At 50.0% G+C, this 14,604-nt stretch overlaps 1 protein-coding gene across 8 annotated transcripts in view; it reads left to right on the top strand.

Moving 5' to 3' along the window:
• The window catches only part of NFIX (nuclear factor I X), a 103,245-nt gene that overhangs the window by 24,168 nt on the left and 64,473 nt on the right, over window positions 1-14,604 (top strand). For 5 of the 8 annotated variants that reach the window (XM_030936968.1, XM_030936966.1, XM_030936962.1 and 2 more), the window contains exon 2: window positions 6,061-6,592. In XM_030936968.1, the coding sequence (XP_030792828.1) occupies window positions 6,061-6,592 (532 nt within the window). Of the gene's footprint in view, window positions 1-5,011; window positions 5,071-6,036; window positions 6,593-14,604 lie in introns of those variants that run through there. The other 3 variants (XM_030936967.1, XM_030936963.1, XM_010361615.2) reach the window with 2 other exon arrangements.

The following is a 14,604-nucleotide window of genomic DNA, read 5'->3' as shown; positions in this document are numbered from 1 at the left end:
ATTTGCTCTGATTGCCTGTAGTTACCCAGATCAACATGGGCCCAAGTGTCCAGGATCTGAGAGAATAAATCTGGGCCTTAAGGCCAGCAGGATGTGGACAAATAGGATTTTTTTTTTTTTAAGATAAAGAAGCCTCCTGAAAGTGGCCCTGTCTTAAAATATACAACTTCTTATGCTTCTAGATGTTTCACTATAGGTAGATGTGGGCAGGTTGCAAAACCTATCTCAGTCTGGGAAGATTATTTTGTTTCCTTGAAGAATTTTTAACACTGTATATGTGAGTGAGGTACTGTACATATTTTCCTAAAATAATCCATAAGGCCTCAGTGGACAGGTCTGTTGTGTGGAGTTTTTGAAAACCATGCATTTCTTCTCATGGAGAAGCGGTCATTTTCCTTAACTGGTTTTTCTTTTTCTGCTGCGACACAGAACCCTTTTCTGTCTTCTTATTTTTCCTCCTCTGCTGTTCTGTTTCCCTCCATCTTTGTCCTTCTTTCTTTGCAGTTGTGGGCCCAGCTTGGCACTCTCTCTCCAGGTTTGGCTTTTTTCTCTTTTTTCATTCTCCTTCTCTCTATTTCTCTTTCTCCGTGGCCCTTTCAGTCTTTTTCTGTTGGGGGCACATTTCTCCTAGTGATGGCTGAAACTGGCATGGGTATGTATTTTAGAAATGTTTCAGTGAAAACTGTTGCTTTTTTTTTTTTTTTTTTTTTTTTTTTTACCAAATAGTACTCAACAATAAAAGACTGAGGCTTTTCTTCCACAAAGGCAGCAAAATCCCTTTCCACAAACCAAAAGCCCATGTGAATTTTTAAAAAGTCTTATTTCTGGCGTCTCGATGATTATTCTCTCCAATGGGGGAAATACCTTTTCCCCCCAATGTTTCCTGCTTTTCCTTTTTCCCCCCTTGTCTTTTTTTTTTTTTTTTTTTTTTCCCCTCTTCCTATTACCAGCATCACTGGCTTCTTTTCCCCGTTTCCCACGTCCTTCTACTCTGTGGCCTGCATATCCCCTCACTTCTTCCATCGCCTGAACTCTTACACTTGCCAGTGACTCAGACCTGGAGAAGCCTTGAATCGTATGAGGGATTTTTTGTCTTGATTCTGGTCTTTGGTGCAGGATGTAAAGCGGTCTGATCTCCTGCCTGGGGCTGGAGGGGAGAAGGGAAGGAGGCTGGGCCAGGGACAGGTAATCTTCCAACAGGAGCCTCCACTCTCTTAACAAAAGGGGGACAGTTTCCTTTTGTCTGGGGCTCATGAGGGGCGTGTCTGGGCTGATGGCCGCCACCAGTGGCATGCAGGAGGAGGGGGCCCGCAGTGGAGGGTGCTTGAAATGTTTCTAATGGAACCTGAGCAATTCCTCTGTGTGTGCCGAAAGTAGGAGGGGAGGAAAGGAGGGAGGGAGCAGAGAGAAATAGAGAAAGAGACCTTCTCATCGCCCTAAGCATCAGAATATCCTGGCCACTCCTCCAGAAAGGCCTTCCCCACTGGGAGCTAGCAGCCCATAGAGAGAATGGGGTGAGGGGAAAGTATTTGCGTGAGAATCTTCTGCCCACCTGCAAGGTTATAGCCACTGGCAGGAGAAGGACAATTGACAATTGTTCTTCCTCCAACTTTCTGCCCTGGGAAAGGCCTGTTGCTCCTTCTGTTAAGAGAGCCTTGAAGGGGTGCTTGGGGCTCTTTGTGGGTCCCTGAGGCTCTATTGAGACACTCTTTTGCTGCCTCTCCTCTGATCTCTCCGCCATTCCATGGAGTTTTGACCCCCAACCCCTCTCCAGGAGCCAATCGTGCATCTTGTCCTGTTTCCCTAACTTATACATGGATCCTTCCATCTGTCATCTCCCAGCTGTGGAACTGTTGCTGCCCCCACCTCTATCCCTGACCCAGTTGTACCACCAGATTCAGATTCAACCCATATTAAGCACGTCTCTTCTACTGTGGCACTGTGGTCTGTGAAGCGGAACATGCCAGGATTCTCCAGGAGGCTTGTGTTGGCCATTTTCTGTTTGGTGTCTAATATTTAGTATAAATCAGAATACAAGAAAAACACCTCGATGCCAAATATAAACTCACTTGTAGTTTTTAATGACCTCACCTTGACTTTAGAAGGCAAAATTGCTTCCGCAAGTTGGAGAGGCAGGATTTGGTACCTTATGTCATGTCGCCAAGCTAACATCTTTGGCTGATTGGACTGAAGCTGGTTATTAACATGATGTGAATTATTGGACACCACCCTAAGAGGCCTGTCTCTGATAACGCCTGCCTTCTGTACTCTCACTTCTAACCGTTTCTTTCAGGGGTCAGCCATGAGCTCAGTTCACTTGAGATGGATCATTCAGGGCACAGACTGGGGTCCCAGGTGTTGGGCAGCCCCTGTCCCATTGTCAGGGTTCAGCGCCAGCCCAGGGCTGGATGTTTTATTTTGGCACGCCCCAGGTGCTCTTCTGGGAACCTTTCTGCCAACATAAAGGCCACAAAGCACAGGGTTTCAGTTGGGGAAGAAAGGGGCCCGAGTGAGCAGTGACCTTTTTTCCGTTGCCAGCTGAGGACTGAGCCTCGCTGGGGGAGAGGGCGACTGTAGGGATGGAGTTCTGAGTGGAATTGGATCCCGTTCTCCCTGTCTGCAGCCACATCCTTCCTCCTCTGCTTTTCCTTTCATATCTATTTCCTTCTTACTGCATTTCAAAGGCCTCAAGCATGGTTGTTCCATAGCTCTTACTGGAGAGACCCCTTCAGAGGTGGGACTCCCCTCCCCAGTGCTCACCTTTTCTGCCTACTGTGAGGAAGGTCCCAAGTGGAGGACCAGAGCAGGAGCTCCCCGGTGGGTCTCTTCTCTGTGACTTGATTCCCCCAGGTGGCCTGCTTTTGGTAGAGCCTTTGCTGTTTTCTGTTGTGTCCTTTCTTAGCTCTTTGCTTTTCATTTGGGTTTCTCATTTTATACTTCTGCACTTTGCACTGCTAGGGTTTGGGCCCTTTAGTCTAAATTGATTTGGGAGACAGGTAAGAAAACTAATCTCAGGTCAACTGGAGAGGGCAGATCCGGAGGAAGCGAAGAATTAAATGCCTGTGCAGTGGTGAGGGGCGTTGGTCAGATTCCTTGCTTCTGCTCAGAGGTAGTGTCCATCTTTTTGCCTTTGTTACTTCTTCCCGGGTCTGGCTGTTGTTTGTGGCTGCGTGTAGAGCTTGTCAGGCGGAGTGCTGTGACAGGAGGCTATTTTAATAAACTGTTGCAGTTTCTCGAGCCGAGCTGTGTTGCGTTGGCATCCCTCGTCACCGCTAATGGAGCGTGCGTGGCTGGGTGTGGGCCGAAGGAGGAGGCTGAGCTTGCTGGGGGCTGGGGGAGAAGAGAGGGACGTGTGGGGTGCTGGCCTACCCCTTGTCTGAGAGTGCTTTTTCAGCAGCCAGACCTGGGGGCATCACAAGGTGGCAGTACCCTGGGCACCAGATCCCTGCCCTGGAAGTACTGCTGGCATGGACACTTTCTGAGCTCTCTTTCTTCTTATTTCTATTCATAGCACCGCAGGCTCATGTGTATGTGGCCGGGGAGGAAAACTTCCACTCGCCCCTGTGTGCTCCATAGGAAGAAAGAAAGAAAGAAAGAAAGAAAGAAAGAAAGAAAGAAAGAAAGAAAGAAAGAAAGAGATAGAAACAGAAAAAGAGAGAGTATGCAGGCCCGAGAGAAAGACTGAAACCAAAACACAGAGAGAAGGCGCAGCTGCTTCCCCAAGGCCTTCTGGGGCTCCCGCCCGCCAGCCTGCCCAGAGTCAGGCCTTTATTTATTTATTTTTTCAGGCTTAAAACAAATTTCGAGTCTTCCACAATCTCAGTCCCCCCCCACTGCCCCACCCCCCCCCCCAGATTTGCTGGGTGGCTGCTGCCAAATGGACCCGAGTGGGAGCCTGGAATGAAAAATTCATAACTGCTGGACTTTGCTTGTTCATTAGACGTGAACTTGTCGATTGGGCAAATTGTTTTTGGTCTCCAACTGCCGGGGGCTCTCCCCACCCTCCCGGCTCGCCCGGTTCCCTCCTCCCCTTAGACGCAGCCATTGGCTGCTCGTGGATGTCTCTTTGCCAAATAGGTGGATCCTTCTCTCTCTCTCTCTCTCTCTCTCTCTCTCTCTCTCTCTGTCTCTTTCTCCCCCCCCCCCCCTTTTTACTGGCTTGGCACAAGCAAATGGATGGGGATTGAGCCTGAAAGGAGAGAGAGAGAGAGGGAGTTTGAGAGAGAGAAAAGGAGCAAAAAAAAAAAAAAAAAAAAAAACCCCAAAACCCAACCAGTGCGCACACACACGCGCACACTCACACACACACGCCCCATCCCATCCACGTCCTCCCTCGATCCTCGATCTCTCCCTCCCCCCCTTCTTCCTTTCCTCCCTCCCTCGCTCCCTCTCTCTCTTTTGCACGCGTCTGCCAGCAACGGTCTGCAGCCGGTCAGAACTCGTCCTCTTCCCCGGGAATCTGCGAGCTCCCCCTTTTCCTCCGATCAGGCAGCTCGAAGTTTACACCCCTGTGCCGCTGCCAAAGCCGAAAGCCTTTTTCTTCAGCTGCCGCTTTTTCCCTCCTGGGTTTTGTTTTTGTTTTTGTTTTGCACGGGGGTGGGGTGGGGTGCGTTGTTGGTTGCGGGGAGATGGTGGGAGGCTGGTTTTGATTTTTAAATTTTGCATTTTTTTCTTTTTTTTTTTTTTAACTGGAAGAGGATGCACAGGGGAAGAAATTGAAAAAAAATTTGTTGGCTTTTGTTTACCTGGCGTGTGTGGCAACCGGCTCGCTCCCTCTCTCTGCTTGCTATGCCTGACCTTTCTTTCTTTTTGCTCCTTTAAAAAAAAATATTAATTTCCCCCTTCTGTGCAATGGAGCATGGGGGGGGGAGAAGGGGGAAGGGTTTGAGAATCCACCCAAGCCCAGCCCCTATTCCCCAGAACACCAATAATAACCCCCTTTAAAACATTTACCTTCCTCCCCTGCTCCTCCTCCTCCCCCCTCCCCCCACCCGCCCCCAACTCACAACTCTGTTGAGTCCAGAATCTCAGAATCGGGCGTTGGGCTTTGCCGGGTGCTTCAGATCAATGGTAATTATTTAATTTTTTCCAGTTTTATTTTTGTAAACAGAAATCAATTATTATTTAAACTTCAAACAAGCAAACAACCAAAAAAAAAAAAAAAAAACAAACAAACAAAACCGAGAGAGCCCATCCTTCTGTCACCTGACTGAGTGGGAAAGAGGGTAAAGGGGTTGTGGGAGGCTGGGGAAGGGGTCGCAGGAAGACCCACGTAGCTTTTAACCCTAATGTGGCCGAGACAAGCACCTTATTTGTGCTAACAAGAAGTGTTTTGTTCATTATTACTGTGATTAACATTAGTATTGGTGTCGATAACAAAGCTGAAATCACATATTTAGGATTTAGGTCTGATTAAAAAATGCTGGGGTGGATGTTCCAACTGGATCAGGAGAAAAGAAAATGAAAACAGCCTGGGGAGAGGGAAGCCTGATCTGTTTCCTCACTCGCTTGCTCGTGGATGTCATTTTCTCTCTTCTTGGGGGCGGCCAAAAATCGACCGGTGTCGGGGACCAGAGGCGGCCCCGCACGCCCCCGCGTGTGCGTCCACGGGCGTCTGTGCAGACGGACATTGCGCCGGGGCGAGCTGACAGGAGTTCACGGCTGCGATAGAACATGGAGATGTCATGGGCGCGACAGAGCCTGGCGGGGATACCAGCAGCGTGTGTGTGTGGACGGCAACGTTGTCTGTGCGCGTGTGTGTGAGTGAGTGAGGGAGAGAGAGAGAGAATAGGTGTGTGTACAGGCTCCCGGTGCCTCTGTCTGGCTGCTGAGGCTGAGATGGGAGCAAGTGGCTGGCGAAGCTGGTGGTGGCTTCAAACCACACTTTTGTAGAACAATTGCAAGAGAAAATTGTTGGGGGGAGGGAGGAGGAGGAGAAGGCGGTTTTCCTTGTGCCCCCCCTTCTAACGCTGCTTTTCTCCTTCTCTCTTTCCCCCTCATCCCGTCTTCCCCTCCTCCCGTCCTCCCTCGCCCCGCATGCTCCCGGCTTGCCGCCTGCAGGATGAGTTCCACCCGTTCATCGAGGCACTGCTGCCTCACGTCCGCGCTTTCTCCTACACCTGGTTCAACCTGCAGGCGCGGAAGCGCAAGTACTTCAAGAAGCATGAAAAGCGGATGTCGAAGGACGAGGAGCGGGCGGTGAAGGACGAGCTGCTGGGCGAGAAGCCCGAGATCAAGCAGAAGTGGGCATCCCGGCTGCTGGCCAAGCTGCGCAAGGACATCCGGCCCGAGTTCCGCGAGGACTTCGTGCTGACCATCACGGGCAAGAAGCCCCCCTGCTGCGTGCTCTCCAACCCCGACCAGAAGGGCAAGATCCGGCGGATTGACTGCCTGCGCCAGGCTGACAAGGTGTGGCGGCTGGACCTGGTCATGGTGATTTTGTTTAAGGGGATCCCCCTGGAAAGTACTGATGGGGAGCGGCTCTACAAGTCGCCTCAGTGCTCGAACCCCGGCCTGTGCGTCCAGCCACATCACATTGGAGTCACAATCAAAGAACTGGATCTTTATCTGGCTTACTTTGTCCACACTCCGGGTAGGTCGTTCTCAACCATTTTTCCCCCTCATTTTATTTTACTTGCTGGCATTTGTTCTGTTTATTGTTCTCTAATTTCCAAGCGATAACTCGCCGGAGGCCTAACTGGTCTATGCCCGTCCTGCCTGGCCTGCAACACGTTCTATGGGCCCTTTTCCTTTTTCCTATCTTCTGTCTCCCCTAGCCTGCTCCATTCTTCCTCCTCTGCTCCCTGGCCATGTTATTGACTTTGTGCATTTCCATCGTTGGAGGACTTATCTGATCAGAAAGATGCTGCAGGTCTTAGGATTGGGGACATGATGCCCCCAGAATTATCCATGATGGTGAGAGTTTGAGATGAACAACAATAACAGCACACCAATAGTTGCTCGTATTAAAATGAGTCAGAAGAAGTATTGAGGAGCAGGTACTAGTTTTCCTGCAGCTTCACCTCCAGTCCCAGGAAAAACTGGGTTTGGTACAAGCGGGATGGGCAGGAGTTTGGTGGAGAGAAGGGGCATGTGAAACCCCGGGATATGAGACTGAATGAACAGAAAAGAGGAGAGAAGACAGTAGTGGGCAGATTCTGCAGCCTAAATACTCAGGCGGGAGCTGTTTGGCTGGGATTTGGCTGTCAGAGAGTATGAAAGTAATTTGATTTCATAGAGAGTGAAAACAAGCACGAGATTCCTTGAGCTCTTTCCCTTCTCCTTATTTCAGCTAAAGTGGCAAGGCCTCAGGATGGATGCCCACAGCCCTGGCACTCTGCTGGGGAGCAGAGAGGCTTTCTCGGGGCACAAGCACGGCAGGGAGCAGCGCTGCTGTGGAAGAGGTCTTAAGCAAACAAACAAACAAACAAACAAAAAAAACTCTGTAAAATCTCCTTTTCCTTTTGTGTTCCAAGTAGTTCTGCTTCTCCTCTTCGCTTTTCCAGTTTTACCCTGCATTTTGGGTTAGGGTGGTTTAGTTCTCCTCCTCTGTTCCTTTTTTTTCCCTTACCCTTTCCCTTTTTATAATTTCTTTCCGCTTTTGTTTTCTTACAAATTGAAACAGAGATGGCTGGTTAATTTTTAGCCTCCACTCAGCTACGCCCAATTTACTGCCGCCTTTGAAACCTAAACGGGCGGCACTCTGTGATTAAGCAAGGCAGAAGTGTGTTTACATTATGCCCAACCAACTTGTAATGAGAGGGCTACCAAACCTTTCTCTGTGTGTGTGTGTGTGTGTGTGTTTCCTTTCCACCATTCCAGTATTTTTTCCCCTTCATTTCCCTTTTTCCTCTCTTTATGCGAATGTGAGAGAATGTGGCTTAACTTCAACTCTCGCAAAGGTTGTTTCCCGCGAGTGTGTGTCTCTGTGTCTTCCTTCCTGTTCATTCACAAAAAAGAAAAGCAATTCACAATGGCTGTGGTCACCCCCTTGCCTGTTTGGGAAGTTGGGAGGAATGATATCACTGGATCCAGAAATAAAATTCGGGTTTGGGGGTGCTTTCAGCACTGCGTCAGGAATGTAATCTAGACTAGAGTGCCCTGAGTTTATATGTTGGAGAACTGTGGAGAGGAGAAGGTGATATTGGAATTCTTGTCCTGAGAGGTTGCTTTGGTAGCTGGTTAGAAGCAGGAGACACCACTCTCACCCCCCAAGTCCCTACCTACTTCTGTAGATCTTTCTAGGCCTGCACCCGGCCCTGTGTGACCATCGTGACCCGTCATGCAGAAGGCCAGGTGCCAGTCATTCCACCTCCCTTCATCTTGAATATTTTCTTTTGTCTTTTTTTTTTTTTTGGAAAAGAGACTAAGAGGGAAAAAAAAGTTATCCCCTCATTCTCTGTCTATACAGCAAGCCAGAGTAGGAGGGTGTGTGCCTGGTAGTATTGGAGGTGGCTGGTGGCTTGCAGAAGGCTCGGAGCCCCGAGCTTACCAGTGTGGCCATCAGATACTCCTGCACAAGGGGATTCTGCACCTTCCAATTTTAGAACCAGGGGCTCAAGAGCATCTAAGATGAAAATCAACATTCGTCTTCCTCTGAGCTGGCTTCCTTCAACCCCGCTCTCTGACTGGATCCTTGTAGCCGAGTTGTTTCCCTGGCCTCTTTTATTTTAGGCCAAATTCTTGACTGCTGCCAGCGTGGGGCTAAGGTAGGATGAAAAGTATGTGAGGAAGGAGACCGTTTCCTGGCCAGAAGAAAGGCCCCCCATGCCTCCCTGCCAGCTTATGAGATCATTCGCCCAGGAATATGAGCGAATTCATACCCCATTCCATGTAGCCGAGGCCACTGCTCTGGGCTGGGGCTGAGGCCGAGTCTCCTCTCCAAAGCAGAGTAGGGAACTAAGGGTGTATTTTATATTATTCAGGCCCTAGACTCCAGATAATTTCAGTGAAGGTAGGATTTTTCTCACTGGAATTGCTTTAGTTTGAGCTTGCCTTCCTGAAGTGAGTTGGGGCGAGTTGGTGCAGCTCGGGCCACCAGTGGGCTGTATCACTTGTTCCTCTTTGGAGTTGGGTTGAGTGGTCTTGAGATGGAGCAGAACAGGCATGACTTCCTCCTTGAGCTGGCCCACTTTGCTAGAAAATGTCTTCTGTGGCTGAGCCACCAAACAGCATCGATCTGTGGGTACCACTTTCTTCATGCCCATGCCTGTCAGACACTCAGCAGAGCTGCCACTTGCTCCTTCCTTCCAGGATGATAAACTGGGGACAGGGGCTGGGATGGCACAGGCTTTGGACTCTGAAAGAAGTGTTTTTCCTTCTCTTAAGACAGGGCTGAAGAGCCAGATCTGGGCTGAGCTGGGGATCCTGGGTTTGATGACAGTAACATTGATGTGGTGGCAAATGTGGGGGTGTGGTTTTGCCCCCAGGTGCCATTGTCACCCATGGCCTTGCTGGGCCCTTGTTATATCCCAGATGAAGCTTCAAGAGTTGACACATTTGAGAGGGATTAAAGGACGTGTGTTTGGCGTCAAAACTCCACTCCCAGAATACTGGGTCCAAATACAGAATACTAGGTCCAAAAGCCTGCCATGAGGCTGGCCTTCCTGCTGGGAAGAAGTCTCTCTGTGTGTTTGTCTGTGTTTAGGAAGGGAGGTTGAAGCAGGGCAGGGTCAGAAAGCACTGCCTTGGGGAGGAGGGTATCCATTTCCTGGTAATATCCTTCCATTCAAAGTGGGTATCCCAGAACAGGTGTCTGGGGACGGGTTAGCTAGGGCGGCCAGGAAAGAGACCTCTGCTTGTGTGAGAAAGGATGGCCGAGCTGGCCTAGAACTGCTGCTAGACCATTTCCAAAGTTTCTGCAGCACCCTGAAGGTGAACCAGTGCCTTCAGACCTTTCCTGACACCTAAACCTTGGTTCTAGGAAAGAAAAAAAAAATCCAAAACTAATAAAATACTTGAGCAAATGGAACTGTCAGCATCTCCCTGTCAGATCCCTCCCGTGGGCCTGCAGCGGAATCCCCACAAAGTCCAGGTATTTGAGTGGTGGCTCTTTTCTTTATCTAAACTCTTTAATGATGGAGAGCTTCCCACACAGAAGGAACCCCTGTGCACACACCACTAGTGCCAGCAATCGCCAGATCACGGCCAATCTCAATTCAACCATCCTCCCAACTGCCCGCCCACGCTGAGTTATTTAGAAGATCCAGGCATTATAGCTTTTCATCTGTAAATGTTTTTGTGCACATCTCTAAAGATAAGGACTCTTGAAAAACTGAACCACAATACCACTGTTGTACCCATTAAAAATTTAGCATTTTTTTTTTTTAGTATCATCAGAAACCTGGCTAATGTTCACATTTCCCTAATTATCACTTAATTATTTTTTTATAGTTTGTTTGAATCAGGATCCAGATAGGGTCGGTCCTGCATTGTGATGGGTTGATCAGTCTCTAAAGACTCATCATAATCTCTAGGTGGTCCTTCTCCTCTCCCTCTTCCTTAGTCTTTGTTTCTTTTCTGGCAGTTGTCATTGTTGTCGTTGAAGGAACCAAGTTGTTTGTCCTGTGGGGTTTCCTCAGCTGGACCCTGCAGGCTGCGCTACTCCGGGTGATTCAGTGAGTGTGGTGCTCTGAGAGCAGATTCGGCCTTCCCACCCTTCCTTCAGGTCCCGGGACAGCTGAGCTTGGCCTTACCTGTCGCAGGGAATGGGTTAGACCCTGAAGATTTGTCTGAGTGAACTTTTTCACCTGTGGGGTTGCCTTCTCAGGTATCAGAGCTTCCTGGTTTTGGCACTTTAGTTTAGGGCTTGGGGCTTTGTAGCAAGCACTAATTTTCAGGTCTGAGGGAGGACTGCCCATCCACGTCCTTCCTTGGTGGTGAAAGGCATTGTTCAGCTGTGTCCATACTGCCAAGACAGGGCTGGTGCCAGCGAGGTCCCCCAAGCCTTTGCTGGATGCCCAACCCAACTGTTGGCTCTGGGGCTAGTATGTGGGAGGGTCCACAGGAGCACCCGCCACTTTCTCTGGGCCCACCCCCACCGTGGACCCTGTGCCGCCTCATCCATTGCCTCCTTTTTCGAGGCCCAGAAATGCCACTGGTCTGCATCTTTGAGGCAGCGCCATCTGGTGCCAGGGCTGACAAAGACCGTGGGGCCATGGAACTGACGCCTAAAATTAGCAGGATCTACAGATTATCTTTTAACCGAATGTAGGGTCCCCTTTAGAACATCCCGGAAGAGGTGTCACTGTCATTCAAAGGTCAGATTTGGTTGTAAAATTCTTCCATTCTTCCATGTCTAGCTTATAGGATGGTTCCAGGGATTAAACCAGCTAATATGTGAAGATACTGGCACATAACAGGACGGCAGCTGCTGTGATTGGGAACAATTGTTATGATTTAGGGAGCCCAAGGGTGACTCTCTGTCATCTTTACTTATTGGTCTTTCTTTTCTCTTAAGGGAGGACCCAGGCGAAAGCTGATTTTTCTGTAACAGGACAGCATTTGAAATATCAAAGGCATTTATGTCTCCCTTCCACCCTTCTCCCCAGAAAGCTGTCTCCTCTCCAGCCTGAATATCACCAGTCCCTAATGCCTCCCACATTTCACATGGCTCCTAGTGCCCTTGCCATTTTGGTCACCACCTCCTGGAGGCCCTCTGGTTTGTTTTGGTGTCTCTGATTCATAAAATTTCTGAAACTGGAGTGTTCAGAATTGAACACAGAAACTCCAAGCATGATCAGATCCTAGCCAGCCATGGTGGCTACATGATTTTCAGGGCCTTCCAGCTACATACTGTGCAGGGCTCAGTGCAAAATGAAAATGTGGGGCTCCTTGTTCAAAATTTTTAGGAATTACAGCATGACATCAGTTAGAGCATTTAACCAAGCGTGGGGGGCATGCAGGTTGCACACCCGTGAAGCTGGCCCAGGCCGCCTTTGTTTCGGACATTCGTGTCTGTTAATACAACTTGGGGTGCTGGGTCTGGGTGGTGTGGAACAATGATGGGGCTCAGGCTGGCCTCAGAGGGGGGCATGACCCCAAAGAGGAGAACAGAAATGCGCAGACCCAATCCTTACGCTTGGGCTTGGTCTCATTCTCAGACTCCTTTGACCACCTGCTCTTGTCCCTTTTGTTCATAGTGCTGTCCAGCCAACCAGTCAAGAGCCCCCATTGCCTACAACATGCAGGGGGTGTCTCAGTAGAGTGCTTGCTCTGCTGACTGAATTGGAGGCTGTGGCGCAGGGGAAAAAAGAGTCACCTTTGTCGGAGCTTGAGCGAGCAAAGCACCGACTGTGAGCAAGCCAGAGGGGACCTAGAGGCCTGATCCCATAATTATGGGCATGGTGACCAGTTGTGCTCTATTGCCGACCCAGAGGAAACAGGGCTACTCTGCAGCAGGAGGCCTGGGGTCCAGACGTGCAGAAGGACTTCCTGAGAACTTGGTTTACTTTTTGGCACTTCCAAAGCATGGTAGAATTCCCTTTATCCATGAAATGCACACTTAGTCAACTTACTGTGAGTAAGGCCCTGGCCTGGGGGTTCCTAGATCTCTAAGAATAAGACAATCTTGCGTGTACCCGGCAGGCTTTGGGTAAAGGCCTCGTGATATCTTCTAGAAGGCTTCTTCCCATAGGCATAGGCGTGAACCTGCAGTGACCCATGCTGGAGGGGAGGAAAGGCCCAAAGGACCTTATTTGTGGGATAGCTCACAGTGGGCTGTGAAGTGGGAGGCAAGGTCCTTCTTGGCCACCCTCTAGTGTTGCAGAGACCTGGGATGCCAGAGCAAGAGTGGGTTAGGAGGGGTAATGAGGTAAGCGCTACGTTCTCCCTCTGTTCTGGTGTCCTGTAGCAGCTGAGCAGAGAGGGGACAGCTGAATGTCCCCCTTTCTGCCTAGGGAAGAAGGTGACTCCCTCCTCACCCCTTTTTCTCTTTGCCCTGTCCGTCCTGCCCCCACCCCACCCCGCCCCTCTGTCTCAGGAGCTGCCACGCTTCAGTTATTTTATCCTTCAGTGTCCGATTCAGAAGTCTTTTCAAAGGCCCCAGCCGTGTCAGCGCGCGGTGCTCGCACAAAAGGCCTCTTTGATTTCTTGTTTGTTTTCATTTGACAGTGGAGGGGGAGGGGGGCAGGAGAGAAAGAGCTTCTGGGTTTTAAAATTTTTATTTGGGTTGCTTCATTCTCAGAGGAGTTGGCTCCTTGGAACTCCTTTCTGAGTTGGGGGCTCGGAGTTGAGCGGCAGCCTTCTGAAGAGAGGGCTAGTGTAGGAGTGGGGGTTGGGTGGAGCTCCCAGGGTGATAGGAGGAGGTGTAGGGGTTTAAATATAGTTATTGATTCACCCTACAAACACTTTGGGCAGATCTTATGTGCTAGGCCTAAGGGTAGCCCTGCCTCTTGGGTAGAGGAAAGGTCTGAGGTGTCTGGCACATGACATTCCCCTGTGTGTTGCATCCTTCGAGGAGGACTCTTCACAGCTGTGGATTTGCACAGTTGTGAACTTTGTTATTTTTCCTTTTTTGTCCCAGATTTCACCTTTGAAGGGGATTCTACTAGCATACATACTTCTTGGAGACTCAATACTTCAGAATGCAGGTTGGGGTTTCCCACTCTACATCAGAGAATGGGGGAGAGGGAGTGAGAGGTTTATAGAGCAGCTAGGTGTCTTCCTGGGAATGGTGTGCAGAGGACCTGGGCCCACAGCTTGTTTTGGACTTTGAGGGCAGGTCAGTGCTGCTGAGACCCTGGTGAGTAGGGAGTTGAGGCTGAAGAGAGATGGAAGGCCACGCTTGTCCAAGGTTTGGAACAAGAGGCACCCAAACCAGTGCCTGTTGGGGTGCGTACCTTAACACATGTGGGCACATCCCTACATCCCAGTAAGAAGAGGTGCAGCCTGCTGGTTTACATGCCCGTGTGGAGGCCTAATTGTCAGGGCTTGGGAAGAGAGCGCCACAGACCGAGACTTGGGCAGGTGGTCACGGGCATCAGCAACAGGGAAGTGTGCCCACTGGGTGAGGGGGGGCTCGCAGGGCCTGGTTGGCAGACGGGAGGAGGAGGCTGGGGGGCTGAGAGATAGATAAATATAGCTGATGGCATTTCTGATGATAGGTTTTTCTTGGCACCAAGGGCACCGTGGAAAACAGCACGACAAACGCCCGGCCCTGCAGGCCGCCGTCGCCATTTTAAACATTTTTGAGTTTAAGGGTTGTTGGCGTTAGAGTAGGGTCCCAGGAGGCGGAGGGCCTAGGGAGGGGAAGTTTGGCTGGACTGGACCTTACCCGCCGGGTGCCTGAGTTCCTTACTTTGTCTATAGTAGGTATCTCGTACCTTGTTTCCTGGCTCTTTGGGGATTTAAAAAATATTCTGGGGCTGCCCTTTGTGGGTCTGTCTCCCAAGTGACTTGTTTCACCACCAGCTGCCATGGCCTATCAGTAGGGGGCATCTTGGTTCTTCTCTCACTCCTGATGCCTTACTAATGACATGGCATGCCACCACCACCCCAGTACAGGGCACTTATTAGCTGTTATTTGGGGACACCCAATAACTTAAGGGGCACCTGTTTGTCCAGGCTCCTAACAACTTCTTGTCCCCTGTGGGCATGCCCTTGGTC

This window comes from Rhinopithecus roxellana, chromosome 8, assembly GCF_007565055.1.
Source record: "Rhinopithecus roxellana isolate Shanxi Qingling chromosome 8, ASM756505v1, whole genome shotgun sequence".
NCBI lineage: Eukaryota > Metazoa > Chordata > Mammalia > Primates > Cercopithecidae > Rhinopithecus > Rhinopithecus roxellana.
The sequence above is the reverse complement of the archived record's forward strand: the minus strand, read 5'-3'. Positions and strand labels throughout refer to the sequence as shown.